Genomic DNA, 19324 nt, shown 5'->3' on the forward strand with positions numbered 1-19324 from the left:
GCAGTGTTATCCGTATATGGAAAAAGGTTTCAACCTTCGATAATTATCGCCATATTAATGTCAGTTAATATAGATTTGCAATAACCTAAACTTCCTAAGGAATCTCACAATCTATTTGAGAAAAAATCGTAGAAAAATCAGCAGGCGGACATTTTGCCATGAAACTGGTACAAACGAGGGATGAAGAACTGCACTGATAAACAACAGCTTTTTTAAATTAGCATATAAATGCCAATTAATTAAAAACAATTTTCGGAAAATACATCAATATTCTTCTTAACTTAAAATAAGTAATAAAAGTGATTAGCTTAACAGCTTTCACAATGTAGTTTTTTTTTACTGTCACCCAATTAAAAAAAACCATTATTCAGGCTTATTAATATATTACCGAATAGTGTAATTTATATTATACTATAAAGGTCACTTAAGTACAAAAAATGTTCAAGACCTCACCATAAGAGAAAAGTCAAAAACTAAGTCGGGGTGTTCTTTTGATCACTTAACAACAAAATATTCAGGCGTAAGACATAATAAGTCAACGGCGTGTGTCAGGCACAGAAGCCGGATGGCCTACTATGGACAGAAGACACTCAGACCCCTTATTTAATTACTAAATAATTCCATATTATGGCACTTAAACATCTGTATAATCAACTATAAAAATATTTATTATTAAATTTCTAGACACTTCTATAAACCTGTAAGTCTAAGTCTATCTTAGTAAAACATTTCACTTATTTTAACTCTCATTGTAACTGACTGTACACAAAATTGACAAAATCACACTCGACTCGAGTACTGTTTCATTTATCATCATTTGCCCCTCAAGTAATGGAAACTAGGCGTCGTGGTGCTTCCGTGGGTCCCATTTGCATAATAACCCAACTAAATCTCCCGTGGCATTCAAATTTATGTCTTAATTTATCTCCTTACGATGCTATTTCAAATGAACTAGTTAAATCATTGCACGTTCGATCTATACGCACATGCAAATTTGGATGTTTGAATGTAGTAATTAGAAGTTCTGGCACGTTAACGTAATTTTGTTGTTAGAGTTGAACTACAATGTTTAATAAACTTTTGCATTGATAAGCTATACGATAAGATAATTAATTATTATATTTGTGGATATATACTTGTATATTACACATCAGCCCTGCGATTCTGTAACTCACTTATCGAACTCACACAGCGGTTTTCGCATCGGCAATCGCTCTGAAATCAGTCGTGAAGCAGTCTTTTTATGATTTGGCATTCTAATAAACAATACTACTAACTACAAGCTCCCACCTTTTCAGATCAGTGTATGTGAAAGTGCTTATTCTAAAAATGGCTATATTAATCCAGGGCAAATTTCACATGGTATCTAAGGCTTAAAAATAAAATAAATAATCACTAATCAATGAATCACATACCCCTATTATCTCTAAAATCTGTCTGCCACAACATTGGAGTGCCCCTAAATAATGATAAATAAAAATGCCCCTAAATAATTCAAATAGACGAGTCGTCAAAACTTTCTTAATAAAAATCCACTGTCAAAGTCACCGTAAAATTGGTTCTTTGTAACAAAAACGAAGTTCGATAGGCAAATTCCGACCCAAAATCCTGACCTAATATTGGGCAATTTATCACCGACAGACCTCAGTACCTTAGCTATCAATCTTGAACTTTCGTATACTTCAACTAATTACTGTCTATCGACAGTTGTCTTAACCTTTTTGTTAGCCTATTTCAACTTCTTGTACCAAGCATTGAGCAGAGATTAAGTTTGAAGCTGTGTAAATGATATTCTTTTTAACGCTTATTGCCTAGTTCAGCATAAATTTATATTTTAAAGAAAACACTTTTTAACCGGTTTGAAGTTATGTATTATTATAAATTTCCAAATATTTGACATAATTTTAAATTTAACTGACGTTTCGCGTGCTTTATTGATATCAACTCCGGGAAAATAAATACAGATAATACAACTTATTCTACAGTAATACTTTTTGACATTCAACACCTTTTGTAGTCACCGTGACCACGCGCCCTGTAAAGCACGCAAAACGTCGGTTAAATTTGAAATTATGTAAAATAATTGTAAATCTATAATAATACATAACTTCAATCCGGTTAAAAAGTATTTTCTTTAAATGTGTAAAGGTTATGTCAATAAAAGACAATACTATAAATATATCTGTCAATATCTTCTTCTTATAGTGCCAGTTTAATTTTGGATGCCGCTAAACAAAGATTTGGCGCTTTGAACAAACCATTGTCTTGGGTTTTTTACCAAGAAGTGCGTTTGCGGCAATCAATCAATCAATCAATCAATCAAAAATCATTTTATCATGTAGGTAACACATTGTACACTTATGACGTGTCAGTAAAGAAATACATATTAATGCGGCACTTTGCCTTGTATAATTAGTTAAAGCAGCTCATGTTATTTGGTGTTACGTAAAACGTATCCGGAATACTCAAATTTCCTTTTCTTAGCCGTCATGAGGACTTCTTTGTTCTTCTTCATTCTATCCAGCATGGTTGTATTTCGTATCCAAGGTATTTTAAGCATACGTCGATGAACCCAGATTTCAAACTCTTCCAGTTTTTTGGATATAGTCTCTGTTAGCGTCCAAGATTCTACGCCGTGGAGCAACACAGAGAAGACGTAACATCGCGCAATAAATCTGTCGTTATAGTATTTTTATTAAACACCTACAAACTGGCTGGGACTCATGATCCATTTCAGAAAGACGAATTATGAATACCTTAAATTTTATATCATTGTGAGCATAAGACAGTGACAAAGATCTTACCTCAGCTTTCAACACGTTTTCTTGATCATTTTTCATTATAGTAAGGCTGATAAGCCTTCTGTGAGAGACAAACGTCTTTGATTTAAAACTCTAGAACGATCTTGCGATGTTTATAGCTTGTTTACAGGTGTGTACTACTTGGTGCCCAGGTACTTATATTAATTAAATATATTGTTTAGTTTACAGAGAGTTTCTTATCTACAATATAGATAGCCAAACTCTTAAGCACTAGATCTGAAGATCCATCATTTATAAAACGTTGAAAGCTTCTTGTTCTATACTTATATGTTATATAATAATTTTATGTTATTATTATTAATTACTTAAGATGTCATGTGGAACATGGTGTAATGGTTGCAGCTCCTTACAAACGTTGTGTAAAAAAAAACCAAGGCGATTAAAAAGAGTGGCGGAGAGTTTATTGCCAGTTCTTCTCTTCCGTTCTACGCCCTTGATTTGAGAACTGGCACTAAATGTAAAATTAGAAGCATTAATATGTATTTCTTTACTACTAAGTCATAAGTGTACAATGTGTTACCTATATGATTAAATGATTTTAGAATTTTGTAGGAAAAATGTAATCTGTCATTAAACCGCAATAATATACTGCTGTCGTACAGTTGTCGTAAACTAATGTAGTTAAACCCCAAAGGCTTGTAGTGTTGAGATTAGATACCTTAGCAATGAGAGCCTGTTATAAGCGTAGCTGTTCGAAATGAGCCGTGCGTGCTAAGCTAGTGAATAGGTAATGTACGTAATTGGTTTATCCGCAATTTAGCCGATAACGATTGAGAGATTTGAGTCAATTCAGTTTATATTCACATCCAGTCTGAGTCAAAGTCAAATCTTTATTGCATTCTTTATGTTCCAATGCTTTATTATAGTTAATTATATTCTTATACATTTTTAATCTTATAAGTAGATAGGTACGTTTTTTATTTTTTATATTTTCTTGCTTCACGTTGAGATAAGGAGGATGGACTTAACATAGACTGTCACTTTTCGGAAATAACACTTTGAATTTGCCATAGATTTTTGTTTCTTTGTGCACAGTTAAGATACGGGTGGTACGTAACATCCAAATATTGTCATTATAGTCAATGAATCTCCTTAATAAACATCTCTTTGTCCTTGACAGACAGTCCCTTGTGCAGTGGCTGTATTAGAATAGAGGAATCAGTCAAGAAGATGTCACCCATGTAGTCCTGCAATGCTGTAGCTTAGCAACAAATGAAATCCTCGGAGCAGTGAGGTCACTCCGTGAAGCCTGCAAAGTGTCCAGGTAACTTCTGAGTTTCTGGAAGGAGCTGAGCTGGCTGAATTAGCCAGGACTTTACGCACAACGCAGCAAATGGGCTTGTAAGTGCGGTAACTGAGTCAACACTACATATAGTCAATGAAATATGAAGAAATCTGTTAACAACCAAAGTTGAAGTGTGTCTGTATTAAATAAACAAAACACAGATAAATAGTGGCAATCCAATTAACGGAAATGTGTTATTTCGCCAGAATTTAAATATTTAGTTTTTGATACAAAGAGCTGATTGGCGGTCTTGAAGTATCCCTTACCTTATCATTCTTTACAACAAGTATCGACTAGATACAATATTACATTAAATTCCATCAATATTCCCATTTCCAATAGCGAGATTTATTATCCAATATAAGCTTACGCCAAATCTAATAATTGCTATTAATTATTTTAATATATAGGAAATATTTGCAAACATTCCCATTAAAATATTAAATGTGAATCCTATAAATACAAGATTATGAGCCATATTAACTAGGTGAATTAGCGTGCAATATTTGAATATATGGATCAATCCGAATATCGTGAAACACTGCGCTAATGAAGTTGCTTTGTGTACAATGAACATTTGCGGCGGTAAAATTATTGCAAGAGGGGAGAGTATATCGGTACCCAAAAATGGGTGAACATGTCGAAGACACGAAAAAGTTATATTATGTATTCGAGACTTCGCTATCTTGTATATGTGTCATGTGCACATGTGCTATTTCTAGAATGGATAGTCAAATCTCTCAAAACTCATTATATTTTATTTAAGATTCTTTTATTTTAAAGCAGGAGTTTAATAGTGTGTGAAACATAAACTAGACATAGATTTTTTGTCATTGGACTTCGAACAAATTTAGAATTTATTTACTGATTCTTTATTTTTTTTTATAAGACTATTCACACCAATTGACCTAGTCCCATGCAAAGCTGGTGAAGCTTGTGTTATGGGTACTAGGTAACGAATATACATACATATTATAGATAGATAGACATATAAATACATATTTAAACACCTAAGACCTAAGCACAACACCAAATGCTCATCACATCGATGTTCGTCTCAGCCGGGGATCGAACCCGGGACCCATGGATTCGCAGTCAGGGGTACTAACCACTAGACCAATGAGTCGTCAAATTCTTCTGATATTTATGTAACATAATAAATTACTGATGATAGTTTGTATTTTAATATAACACACTAAAATATTCTCAGACTTCAAAACAGCAACTAGCTGTATTTGATGATACTGTGTTATTTCGACTATGACAAATATGTTCTGAAGTGAATAAAACAATAAAAACTTTATTCACACTCAAACCGGCTCTGTGTCGGCACTTTTAAGGGCAAATAAAATTTGAAAAATTTGAACGGCACAAATCCCCTGGCGATCGCGGCTAGCACGTTTTACATCACCCCATCTCACAACTTGCTTCACAATGTTTAACTGTTACATTTCCGATATCAACGTAATTACGTCTTTTTATTTATCTTCCTGTCTATTAATTATTTATTTAGAGCGATAAGTGAGAAAAAATAAGACACAAGAACAAAGTATCATCGATTTATTAGACTGTAAGTAGTGTTATTGGACAGTATCTTGTGTTAAATATCCTTTTTGGTAAATGTTAGACTTAAATTACTTATTACTGTTAAGTTAGGCTTGATCGTAATTTTCCATGATGTCTTAGTAAAGAAACATGTTTTATAAAAAAAATTGTTTTTTATTGTTTTTGTAATAAAATTGTGTTTATTTTTAAATATATATTAAAATAGTGTGTATTGTTAGGTGATTGGGAAGAAAATATCTAGTCGATTTACCACTAATTCGTAATTTAATCGGTCCAATTGCAGAGTTTTAATTAAAGTTCTCATCTGTTTCTAAACATCACAGCGTTAACGCAATTTCGAAGACGCCAGATTGGTTTCGTTAAAATAGCAACAAGACTAATTTAGTTTATTGTAACCATCTATATTATAATTGAGATTTGTTTTATTTGCGTATAAACTCTTTTTATTGAATTTAAACCACGATCACCTTCCTAGAAGTTATAGAACACTGTCATGTTATGCTTTCAAGGGGATGGTGATTAAATTTTTAAGGGGAAGTATCTTTATAGCGTGGGGGAGTATTTAGACCATAAGTTTGACAGCAATTATAAATGACTATTATATTGCATTATAAACATTAAGATGATATTTGCATGCCTTCTTCTTACCAATTTCTTTGCATACAAATGATTTATAATTATTATTAAAATTACAAATTTCTGCCGCTCGCCAAGTAACCGTGAACATTATATTAATAAGATGTTTTTTAACCTTACCTTCAAAATATTGATTATAAAAAACCAATGAGAAATGAGGAGCATGTGCACCCATGTCAATGGATACCATACTTTAATATTAGATATTTTCTAGACCAGTTACTACTGATTGCGCATGGCAATGAGAACTTGAAGAAACTGACCTTGGTAATTCACAGAAGGCAAAAGATCACGTGGCCCTTCACCAAGCAGATGGACCTATCAAGTGAAAGACTCATCGTCCTCAAAACTGTACACTATCATAAGAGAGGCGCTGGACAGAAACCGGTGGAAAGAGATAGTCTACTCCAGATGCTTCGTTGCTGACCACGAAGCTCAGACATGAGGTGCTGATAATAAAGGCACTACTGATTAATAGAAAAAGGCTTTGTTTCTTACAAGGTGTAAACAATTTATAGGTTGCTAGCATTTATAATATTAGTCCGCATCCATAGAACTGCAAGGCATTCTACATTAGCTTAATGCTCATATTCCTTGAATATGTTAGAATGTCACTTAAGACGTTATGAAATGGGGTTAAGCCTTTGTAACAGAATGTACATACATATACCTTGTGAAATTATTTTTATAAGATAGGGTTAAAAAGACTAAGGAATCGTTGAGACATAATTATATAACAATAACATAATCTCTTATTATGTGCACTTTTTCTTTTTCATGTCCTATTTTAGTTTAGTTTTTTTTTTCCTGTTTTAATTTTGTGTCTATGTATTATGTTTTTTTGAACTTCTTGCTTACTTATCTAATTAATTTATGTTTTTATCACAGTGGTTGCCTGGAAGAGATCGCTCGAAACCGATAAGGCCGCCAATTTTCCTCCTTATCATTTAATTATGTCATTTGTGTTTTATTTATATATGCAACGAAGTGTTGTTATGTGTACTCATATTATTAATATTATGTAATTAAAAAAAAAATCTATATTTTACATTTTTTTTTTGGTGGGGCATGTGGCGTACCTATGCCTTAAATCTATATTAATGATTATATTAGTATAAATTCTCATGCATTGTATTAGAGCAGGGAGTATTAAATGTATCTTCGAACTGTAAACATCGTTCTTATTTAGTCCCGTCCTTACACTATTTATCTAGCACTAATATAGAAAAAAACTATGCTGCTCTATGGGTGTGAAACGTGGCCCAAGCAAACCTGGCTTCGTACAGTTGCAGATGAGGCAAAGAGAGCCGGAAAGACTTGGTGCGAGATGAAATTCCGTGACTGCCATATAGGCCGAAGTTGTGCAAAGGTTTCTTGGGCCTTGGCAATGCGTGAAGTGATGTCCTCTTCTGTACCTCTAGTTTCAGACACGCTGTTAGCTTATACTGTGTTAGCTGTAGAAATAAATCTTATTTTGAGATATTCTTAATCATAAAACTCACTCATTTAACTCACACTCAACAAATACATTTCACATAAGTCCAATAAATCGTATACAATAGAATTGTATTAATATGCATACTTCCCAACTCACAATAACAGAAATTATTCATGAGAGCACTGACGACTTGCTTTTTTCTGGAATAACGCCAAATTGTCTGTCCTGTCAATCTTCGTTCATCATGCCAAATGTGCGGGACATTTTTGTGCAAATAAGATTCGAATTGAAATTTCATTCATGCAATGCAGAAATATTATTATATTGTTAGTAATTTCCTCACTAAAGTTTACAAAAGAATTACGCTTTGACTGTTTGTTAATTATTTCCATTTTAATAAAGAATAATGTAAAATATATAGTTTTAATATTTGTAAATATGTGTGCACCATAATAATATAGTTGCAATGTTTTTTTGTAATAGCTAAAACCATTTCATTTTCGTATTTTTTTTTTTCTAGGTACGTAGTATCAAATCAATATATAAAAAATTTTGTAAAAACTATTTTAAAAGAGTAAGTATGAAGTTTTGTTGCCCATTCTCCATGTGGAACTACCCTGTGGAAGGGGCCACTAGAGTTATCTTTCTTTTTAAATATATGTACTTGTAATTTTTACTTTAAAAAGCATCATTTTAATAGGCCTAATTGATATAAATGACCTACCCCAATTTTGCATTATTTATTTATTAACACTTCGTTACATATAAAAGTAGTTACATAAGTTATTAGGCAATAGGCCTTCCCACTAACACGCAATTTCTTCCAGACAACCCTATGCAAAAATACACACCAACTAAGGGTTGCGGGGGGCCTTATAGCCTAGCGGTCTTATTAAGTGGCAGCTAGGTGAGGGGTACCGGGTTCGATTCCCGGTTCGAGGGCAAGTTTTAATTTAATTTAAATTTGTTCTCGGCCTTTGGGAGGGTTGTGCGGTACCGAGCGAGTGCCTAAACCGTACATGGAGGACACGGTCGAAATACTAAGGCAAGCACGAAATATAAAAATCTTATACTTGACGCTGGCTAATGCACAAACCGTGCCAGAGCCAAAAAAAAAAACTAAGGGTTAATTTTACGTGTAACACTAGAAATTCTAACTATGACTATACCATACCAATAACTTAGTTGCAACAATATTAACTTAAATGAGAAACTCATTGCCTATACGTTTCAATATAGTTGGACGTATTTTCTCCTCATTTGCGTCTATAAGTTCTGATTTGCACTATCTCGTTAAATATATACTTACACGATAAACAGTAAAGTTTGTTTTGGAAGCTCGGCAGTTTTATGAACACAATGTCCTTTTTCGATCGTAAGTTCTGCTTATAGGAATTACTCTGCACTATCGCTCTTTCAAAGTAGGAGATTTTACTTTTAATAAATAACCTCTATAAGTAAGAAGAAAGAAACTATACAAAACTACCTATATAATATATATATTCCTTATTATTTTTGGAGACTGTCAAATCGATTTCTGTACTGAACATGTGAAATAAATCGATGAAAGTGATAATATACATAGTACCTTTAATATAATACAACCAGTGGAACTTTGACCATTTTAGGTCTGGGCCTCAGATCTGTTTCAAGGTCATTTGTCAATCTAATAGGCAAGTAGCTGATCAGCCTCCTATTACACACGCCTTCGACTTTTTGGGTCTAAAGCAAGCTGGTTTCCTCACGATGTATTCCTTCACCGTTCGAGCGAATGTTAAATGCGCACATAGAAAGTCCATCGGTGCACAGCAGGGGGGATCGAACCATCGAGATCAGGGATGAAAGAAGCCACTAGGCCAACACTGCTATACTATAATAATATTAACATTAAAACATATAAGTAAAAAACAGTTTTATGTATTATATATACTCATACGATTCCGTGTAATATATTTAGTTAACGAATTACAAAGGTTAATGGACCTTTTTCATTGTCCGTTGAGTAAACTGACAAAAGTTCTTAATATAACTTTTTTAGTGCCTATAATGGTTAGTTAATTTCTTGTATTTTTTATTACGTAATTCTGTTTCCCTAATTAATTTTTGTTTCGTTATTTATGTTCACAAGTTGTGCACTCTTGTCAATTTAGGGTCCTAACAGGAGTGTATAAATAAATAAGATATAAGTCAAACATAGCACAATTGATTTCTTAGCAGATACACTTTTCAGTCAATAATATCAAAGTTCGTGATTACTTTTCAAAGGTTTTTATTATAAATTCAATTAAAAACACCATAGACAGTATTAATTAATTTACTAAAATTACCCATCAAAGTTCGTGATTACTTATCAAAGGTTTTTTTTAATAAATTCAATTAAAAAATTACCCATAATGGCCGATGTACAACAAATAATGCAAATGGCTACTATAAATCACTGTCATGTGAAGGGGTGACAACCTCGATTCAAAGCAACATTTCGCCATTATCTATAACGTATATAGACCCTGTGATACTCCGCGCACGATCGCTAGCCAGATACACAACCAGGTCAGCTACCTCATCACTTTCAGCTATTTTACCCATGGGTAGAGTGCTTCCAAACTTATCTAACAGTGATTCACTATTCGTTCCGAAGCCAGCAGCAACGACAAACTTGGTTCTCGTGCAACCAGGATTCACGGAGTTCACGCGAACACCTTTGGGACCGAGTTCCAATGCAACACATTTCGTAAACATATCCATTGCAGCTTTTGAAATGCTGTACGGTAAGTACTCAAACGCTTTGATCGGTTTAAGGCCTGCGACGCTCGATATATTAACAATATTGCCCTTTGATTCGATAAGGAAGGGCGCGGCCAGACCGGTCAGAAGATAAGCGGACCGCATATTAAGGTTCATTGCATTATCGAATAACTCAACCCCGTCCAAAATACTTCCATGCACGCCCACTCCTGCGTTGTTCACTAACACATCGATTCGTCCGAACTCTTCAATTGTTTTTTCAACGATGTTTTGGACGTTCGCATCGATAGTGATGTCGGCTTGAATAATCAAAGCTGGGATACCTGTAAATCCTTCACATTTGTTTGCTATTTGTTTTAAATTTTGTTCGTTTCGTCCAACGAGAACAAGTTTCGCTGATTGTTTTGCGAAGGCGCAAGCAGTGTCTGCACCAATACCAGCACTGGCTCCAGTTATGATTACTACTTTATTTTCGAAGTCCATTGCGCGTGGAGTTTGCTTGATAACTGAGCGTTAACTGTTTAGTGGGAAGTGAATGACAGTCTATGTTGAAGGTCTACGTTGACAATAAAAACTTAATTTCCTTGGTTATATAACAAAACACAATCTTATACAAATAACCAATAATTAATTAACTAGATCAAACAACTGTGATTAAATACTCATTAGAGCGTATAATGACGCTATTAAAATCCAAATATAATTATTATATTGACCAATTGACCAAATAATATAACAAAATGTAGTTTCCGATTAAAACGTAAATACTGCGGGGTACTTATTCATTTAATTAAAAAAATATTTTATAAATGTTTTTGCTACTGATTTAATCGTATAAGAAAACCGAGCAGTTATTAGGATTTCGCTATAAGCAGTTTCACAACTGACATTTTCGAGAAGAAAACAATTTTAAGCGAAGATTTAATACATAGTATTTAATTTTAGTATAGCGGTCGAAAGCTGTTGGATAACAAATTTGTAATAGTCTGATACGTAAGCTTTTATGAGGAACTTTGGTAGATGTGAATAATGTATTATTTACTCAGAAAAAATGTATTAGGGGTATTATGGTTGTTGGACCTCTTGTAAGCTGTAGATTTTTTTTAAAATCGACATTTCGAACTCGGAATCTTGACAAGATCAAGTTTATATCCTAGAAGCTGGATAATAATTAAATAAAGCTGTAGAATAACTAAATGTTGGTGGACTCAAATTCCGGACTAAACTATTCAATAAAGTATTCAACATTATTCAAAACATTGAAAGAAACTTGCCCACAAGGTTGTGGGTGATAGGTTGTAGCACAACACGAAGTATTTAAAAAAATATTATGCCATGGCTATCAAACTATTGAATTGCCTTACCAGAAGTACCAGATGCCGCGTAATGCTTTCAAGAGGAATTCGATTTTTAAAGACCTTATGTGGGAGAGATTTTAGATCATAAGTTTTGACGACAATTAAAAATATCTTAATTATTATTTTTTAGAACATTGTTGGCCTAGTGGCTTCAGCGTGCGATACTCATACCTGAGGTCGTAGATTCAATCCCCGGCTGTGCACCAATGGACTTTCTTTCTATGTGCGCTTTTATCATTTGCTCGAACGGTGAAGGAAATCATTGTGAGGAAACCGACATGTCTTAGACCCAAAAAAGTCGACGGCGTGGGTCAGGCACTGGAGGCTGATCACCTACTTGCCTTAGATTTAAAAATGATCATGAAACAAACTCAGAAATCTGAGGCCAAGACCTAAAGAGGTTGTAGCGCCACTGATTTATTTTTAATACTCTTTTACTGTGACATATTATGATGATTGTCAATCAATCTGAATGTCTTCTTTGAAAATAACAAAGATATATACAATCTATTATTTCCCAATTTAGAATTACAATACAATTTGGTTATGGGCTAGAATTTTTCGTTCATAATCAAATTAACATCAAATCGATAGCCAAAACAAATGCTCCCCTGGCACATTTTGTCTTAATAGTTGCATTATCGCAACACAATTCTCTTTCATTATTGCTAATGTGAATTTATTTATGTGCATAAAATTGACAATACATTTAGTTATGTTATTTATCCCGGCTGCAGGCTATGTATTGGGCATTATATGAATCATTATTCAAGGTAGTTAATCGATTTTCGCAAGTAATTTTGAAAGCAATGGCGTTGGAGCTTGTTAACATGTTCAGTCCAGTCTAAAACAAGTGACAACAATATGTACGATTGGAAAATATACATATTAATTTGAATTGTTGAGCCCGTACATTGTAAGAAATCTTTGAGTTATGCGGTAGGAAGGAATGTTGTTAATTATTTAAAACGCTTGACAATTAGTTTCTTGCTGCATTATTTTAAACGCGTATTTTACCAACGCACCCTCTAGCATTGTGAGCCCGTGGGCGGTTTCATTTAATGTATTCTATAAATATATTAATTAAAAGATTTTTTTTATTTTTCTATTAGCACTAGACGCCACGCTTAATAAGATAAGATATCGTTGCATTATTTATACTAGATATTATTTTGTTAGCTTTTAATATTTATTCAATTAAATTCTAAACATTTTTTATGAAACATATTCTTAAGAATCTTGCTACAAGTGCGCATGTGCAATAGTTACTCATTTGTTACGAATTGACTCGAACATCTCCCCAATGTGGGATGGTCGAGACGGAGTAGGGAATAGATTATAAAAGAGGTTGTAACACATGCGCACGGGCAATTCCTTTGTTCAAGTTTGAAGTTATACAGTTTATGTATAATCAGTGAAGTGAATTATAGTAAATCAAGTCATCATTGGAGTGTTTAATTTTCTACTCTAAGAACTAGATCAACTAGCTTACAATTTTAATTACCAAAAGCGTCACCAAACTCCAAAAAGACAAGGAGCCTTTATAGAGTGGGAGAGTATTTAGCTCGTAAGTTTTGACAACAATTGTAATTAACTGTTGTTATTATTATGACAGGACACATTATGAGGGAAGACAAAGATATATGGGCGATAGAATGGCTTCCTCGCTATTACAAAAGAAAACGAGGAAGACAAATAAAAAGATGAAAGGACGATATAAGTAGAGCAGCTGGCCATAAGTGGCTACGTAAAGCTAGACACCGAGAGGAGCTCTTAGAGGAAGCCTATGTCCAAGGACAATATGTAAATTGGAACTTAACCGGCTTGCCGATTAGTTATTAGTTTTTATAATACTTTACATTTTTATGTACTAGGATAAGTATTGTGTAGCAATAAAGGCATTATTATTATAATTATGCAATTTATGTTTATTATAATTAATCAATCTGAATGTACCACTTTCTTTGCAAAAAAACGATTTATTATTATTATAAAGGTCTCTAAGACAATGTTACTGCAGGAAATCTCGTTTGAAAATTTAACACGACAAAAAGACCTTCAGTTTTAAGCGGAAAGTTGCCTTGAATCGGTGCAATGAATCAAAACAGTATGTAAAAAATGTTATTGCTAATTATACCACAGCGGTTTCCTAATAGGCCAGTGCAGATAGCCTTTAAAATAAATAAAAAGTGAAAAAAATTACAGTAGGATGAAACCCATTAGAAAAGGAGGGGAATATGATCAAAATCTTCTTTAAATTATAATCAGATGCCTATTTATTACTATTTTAAGATAACTTATATATACCTGAGTGACCTAAAAAAAAAAAATTAGCCTTTAGATGGGCTAAAATTTTCGTATTTCATAGAGAAGTAAGGAAGGGGATGACAGGTCTGGGCGTTACTGCATACGATTTTTTGCGTTTTCTGAGAAGATTTACTATGGTAATATATATATATATTTTTACCATAGGAAAGTAGAGATTTCAACGAACTGAAAGCACACCAACTTTTTGAAAAAAGCTGAAATTTTGACGTCAGAATTTTCGATTGAAAATTAGGGTGTTTTTTCGATATTAATACAAAATAAGGTGAACAAATAAATATTTTTAATCAAATAAATTACAGCGTATTTGGGACATAGAAAGGTAAGTTTTCACCAAATTTCGTTAAATAAAAAATATTTTTGTAAAAGATAAAAATTAAAAACCAAAAACTTGGTTTTTTGAATTTTTCACATAAATTTTGAGGTTATGTGTAAATAAAAAAGTTTTAGATCTTTTTATTACCTACAACTTTGCCATTTAACTTTCTTCGATAGGACTTTTAGTTTTGCCGGAAATCGAGATAAACCGTTTTTTACCCTTAAAACTTCCCCCCTACCCCTTCCCGACCTCAGATCGACCGTAATTTATTTTTCCTTTCATTTTGATCATATTCCCCTCCTTTTCTAATGGGTTTCATCCTACTGTAATTTTTTTTGGTTTCAAAAATTATCGGCACTGGTCTATAATGTAACTTATTACGATTGTATTAATTTTTTTTTGTATAATAAAGAAATTAAAAAAAAAACTTAACACTCAGCCAGCAGTGCTATTCCGATAGTCTACGATTGTTTATGATGTTACATGCTACATCGTTTTTTGATAAACATTTCTTCAAAAGACTAGGTACTAGATGTTTATTTTGCACTCTACTTTGATTGGCTTTGGTACTACTTAATTACGTTTGCAAATGAGTGGTACGGACAGTTCAAAAACTGCCCTGCGATTCTGTTCTGAAAAGGTGGGAGCTTGTATTTTATTGTTTATTAGAATGCCAAATCATAAAATGACTGCTTCACGACTGATTTCAGAGCGACCGCCGATGCGAAAACCGCTGTGTGAGTTCGAAAAGTGAGTTACAGAATCTCAGGGCTGTATTGAATGTAGGTTATATCGTAACGTCATATATAAATAGGTAGTTTTTATTATAATAATAATTTATTTGCAATAATATGGTACAAAAATGTTATAATGGTACAATCTAAAGTTCGCATATTCTGGCATATAATGGCGAGCAAATTTGTCTTATAAAGTAGACGGTCCATAATTGAAATGCCATTACATAACATTGGTTAAAGTATTCTTCCAGAATGGGGTTGCGCAAGTATCTGATATTTATAAATATTTTATTTTCAAATATCTATTGCATGAACATGAAAAACAGTTTCGAAGGTCAACAGTCTAAAAATAAAATGGAAATCGGCCATCCGTCAGGCTCTCGAGGCCTATGACAAGAAGGCTTACTTCTTTCATGAATATTTATAGCGACGTTGTTCAGAAATCTGAATATGTACATAGAAAAATAAAAATCTATAAAACTTCCTGCATCAAGGGAAGCTTTTAATAATACCAGTGGCGCTTCAGCCTTTCTACTTTTCTAGGTCTGGGCCTCAGATTTCTGTATCTGTTTCATGATCAATCAATCTGATAGGCAAGAGATCAGCCTCCTGAGCTCCTCACACGCTATTGACTTTTTGTATCTAAGGCAAGCTCACGATTTTTCCTTCACCGTTCGGGCGAATGTTAAATACGCATATAGACAGAAAGTCCATTGGTGCACAGTGTGGGATCGAACCTACAACCTCAAGGATGAGAGTCGCACGCTGAAGCCACTAGACTGTTGATGGTTTTAATAATAGAGGATTTTTATGTTTATTCTTTAACCACTCGCATACAACAGTATGTCATTTAAAATGCTATGCAAATTAAAATTCATAAGAGAGTGCCTGTGTCTGACTAAAGATTCGGGGCTTGACTCTTATTTAGGTAACTCACGCTTATAGAACTAAGAAAACGTGGGTGAGCAAAAAGTATAATAATAATAAAATATATAATCAATCTATCTATTTTACTAATACTATTAAGATAAAGAGTTTATTTGGTTGATTATGCTAGTCATATAATTGAAATTAAAATGAGTATATATGGAATAATTATTATAATAATAATGAGCTCCTACTTTGTAAATAATCTTTGTAAAAGTATCTATAGCTATGTTACCGTCAGAGGTCAATACCTCGACGTAGTAACGTTATTCAATCGTAACGTGTATACTGTATATATTATTAATATATATTATCTAATATATATTAATAATATATACAGGTTACTATAAATAGGTATTTCTGTTAACCAATTTTTGAATCATATAAATACTAATTTGGGAAGGTGACTTTTAAATAACCTGAAGTATTTCCGAACCAATTCTACTTAGAGACCTTCAAGAAAAGAGCGTGGTACGCACGTGGAATCTTGAAAGGCTGGCAACGCACTTGCGAGCCTTCTCCCTATGTAAGTGTCCACAGGTGGCGATATCACTTCACATCAGATGAGCCTCCTGCCCGTTTGCCTCCTATTACATAAAAAAAATTGTTGAACATTATTTCGGACTATTAACGTTTGATTTTCTGTTCTGTGTTCCACTTTTCGTAGCGATATATTGGAAACTCCAGGACATGTCCGTCTCTTCAGCTGTGTTGTTTTTGCTGCATTTTGTTTAACCATAAATGTGGTAATGTCCAGAGTGTAATAATATAAGGCGTCAGAAAAGGAAACACATTATTGTTACCTCAAAGGCTCTTATCAATCAACTTCAAAAAACTTCGCTAAGTTTCTAAGTTTCTGTGAGATTCGAAAATTCGGGGAAATTTCCAAAACAAAAGATGTCACTGTTAGCGAACACTTATTGATCAATCATGACAAATCGTGTTTGATTTAAGAACACTCGTAACCCACTTTGACAGTTGTTTATGAAAAGTTTGTGTAACTTTGAATTGTTTCAAGACACGTTAAATGAAAATTGAAACGTAAATATATTTTATTTGTTCGCTATTTGAATTTCGAATTGAATTTATTGACTTTTAATTTCGGTTTTTTTTAAACATTTCATCTGGATCGCCTTGATGACTGGAAGTCTTCCTTTCATCATCAGCATCATGGAATCAGCTCCCGGTGGAAGTCTTTCCTGGGAGATACGTCCAGCAATTATTTTAAAAAAAAACAAACTCCCACTAAAATGCGAGTCCAAGGACTGCGATGACTGCCTTTGATTAACGTTCCGTAGGGTTGTTTCCCCTCTATAAAAAAAGCAAGCGATTTGCCTCTTGTTGGACACGAATTAAGAGCACTAAAGTACACATGGTTTCAAAGAAATAATAACTACAAATCTGTAATAGAAGTTTTATTTAATTATTTGTAAGTACAAGCACAATGGCTAAATAAACTTCGAAAACACCTACGAAATTCCCTTACATCTATATCGGTAACGCCGTAATATTATCTCGTGTTTTCTTCGAGTTTTGCGATATTTCACGTCGGCTTCCATAAACGGGGAATGCCTTAGAGGCCTGAAGGAAATATGGCTAGCAATAAAAATGTCAAGTCAGGTCATCAGAATGGAAAGCCCGAAGCGTTTTGTCGCCAGATGTGCCAGTGAATCAATGAAAAACGATTCTATGTGACCAGGGTGTTGTCGGACGATCTTGATGTTTAGTCATCATTTATATAATAAAGGACGCGTGTGCTACATTAGATATTAGTGGATATTTAAAAGTATATTTAAGGTTTTTGTAAGCTAAAAACAACATTTCTTTTAACGCACTGTTAGTGGCTAATAAATAGTTATTTATTTATTTGTTTATTAGTAATCTTACAGCTAACTACACTCACTGAATCACTCACTCACTTACACATTTGCACCCACACACTCACTTATACAAGATAGATAACAGTTGAAAAATCAAAAACAAAAGTAAATAAAATAAAATAAAAGATGTAATTAAATTATACATTTTAATATATCTAATAATTAATTTATAATTAAGTTTGTTATGGAAGCGCTGGGAGCCTTGACACAGGTATTTCTTACTTAAAAGGGTTCCCAAACCTTACACATTATAATGCATATGTACTAAAAATGAATAAACACATTTATTATTATTAAACATATTTTATAACAAAACACTTAGACAATATACAAAGCTAAAACAGATTACATAGATTAACAATATATATGTAACAGAAAACATAAGTTAACATTAATAGACAAAAATTTAACTATATTGTTACTTTTATAAACGCACAATTTTCCATTTGCGGCATATCCATGCTATATCTATATAAATTCTTTTTTTTAAACCAGGGCAAACTGGCGGCAGAATGAGCTGATGCTAAACACTGAAACTTGGGAGTGCTGTCTTGATAGATCCTTACTCGAAATGGTTTGTTTATATTGAAGGATAGGCTAAACTACATGGCATGGCATAGTACATAATGGTAGTATGAAATGTGTGTGATATTTTACAATATATTATAGTAATAATAATTAAAATGGATAAATAGAAAATTCAAACAAATTTAAAATATTGGTCCCTGTGGCAGTGTACTTTAATGCTTGCAGCATTTCCTCGCTGTATTGCGATACTTATTCGTTGAGCGAGGAAAGCACCAGCTCTGGGATCACCAGTACTATCTACCAGGCGCCAACTTTCATCTATTATTAGCCAAGAGTCTCTACTCCAAAGGGAACAAAATCAAAATTGTAGTAATGACTTGTATTTGAGCTGTTTATGTATTAATAACATTTAAATTGATATTTAAACACTCCAAAAGTTTATATTTTGACTTAAAAGTTAATGTTTCATAGTATGAACAATAGGTATACAGTTTTCATGTCGGAAGCGGCATTACTGGGAACATTAGCCTCGGCGATAAGGCGTCGAAGAAAATTGGTGCAGGCACGCTAGCATCGCTTTAACTTATTACACTATATAAAAATAAAATATCTTCTTATGTAATAGTTCTATCTATGGATTATCTTTTTGGGTTTGAAAGATTATTTACCTTAAGAAGAAGATTATTATTCGGAATGCGAAATAAAGTGGGTCTCACTATTTAGGAACATTTAGAAAAATATGCACCGAAACAAATTCG

The 19324-nt window shown here is 33.2% G+C and overlaps 2 protein-coding genes across 2 annotated transcripts in view; both read right to left on the reverse strand.

Moving 5' to 3' along the window:
- The window catches only part of LOC125057212 (semaphorin-2A), a 405445-nt gene that overhangs the window by 358805 nt on the left and 27316 nt on the right, over window positions 1-19324 (reverse strand). The gene's annotated exons all lie outside the window — the stretch shown is intronic.
- On the reverse strand, window positions 10140-10992 carry LOC125057217 (uncharacterized oxidoreductase TM_0325-like). The gene has a single exon (XM_047660759.1). The coding sequence runs from the start codon at window positions 10973-10975 to the stop codon at window positions 10214-10216; it is 762 nt and encodes a 253-aa protein (XP_047516715.1). The 5' UTR covers window positions 10976-10992; the 3' UTR covers window positions 10140-10213.

This window comes from Pieris napi, chromosome 16, assembly GCF_905475465.1.
Source record: "Pieris napi chromosome 16, ilPieNapi1.2, whole genome shotgun sequence".
NCBI classification, from domain to species: Eukaryota; Metazoa; Arthropoda; class Insecta; order Lepidoptera; family Pieridae; genus Pieris; species Pieris napi.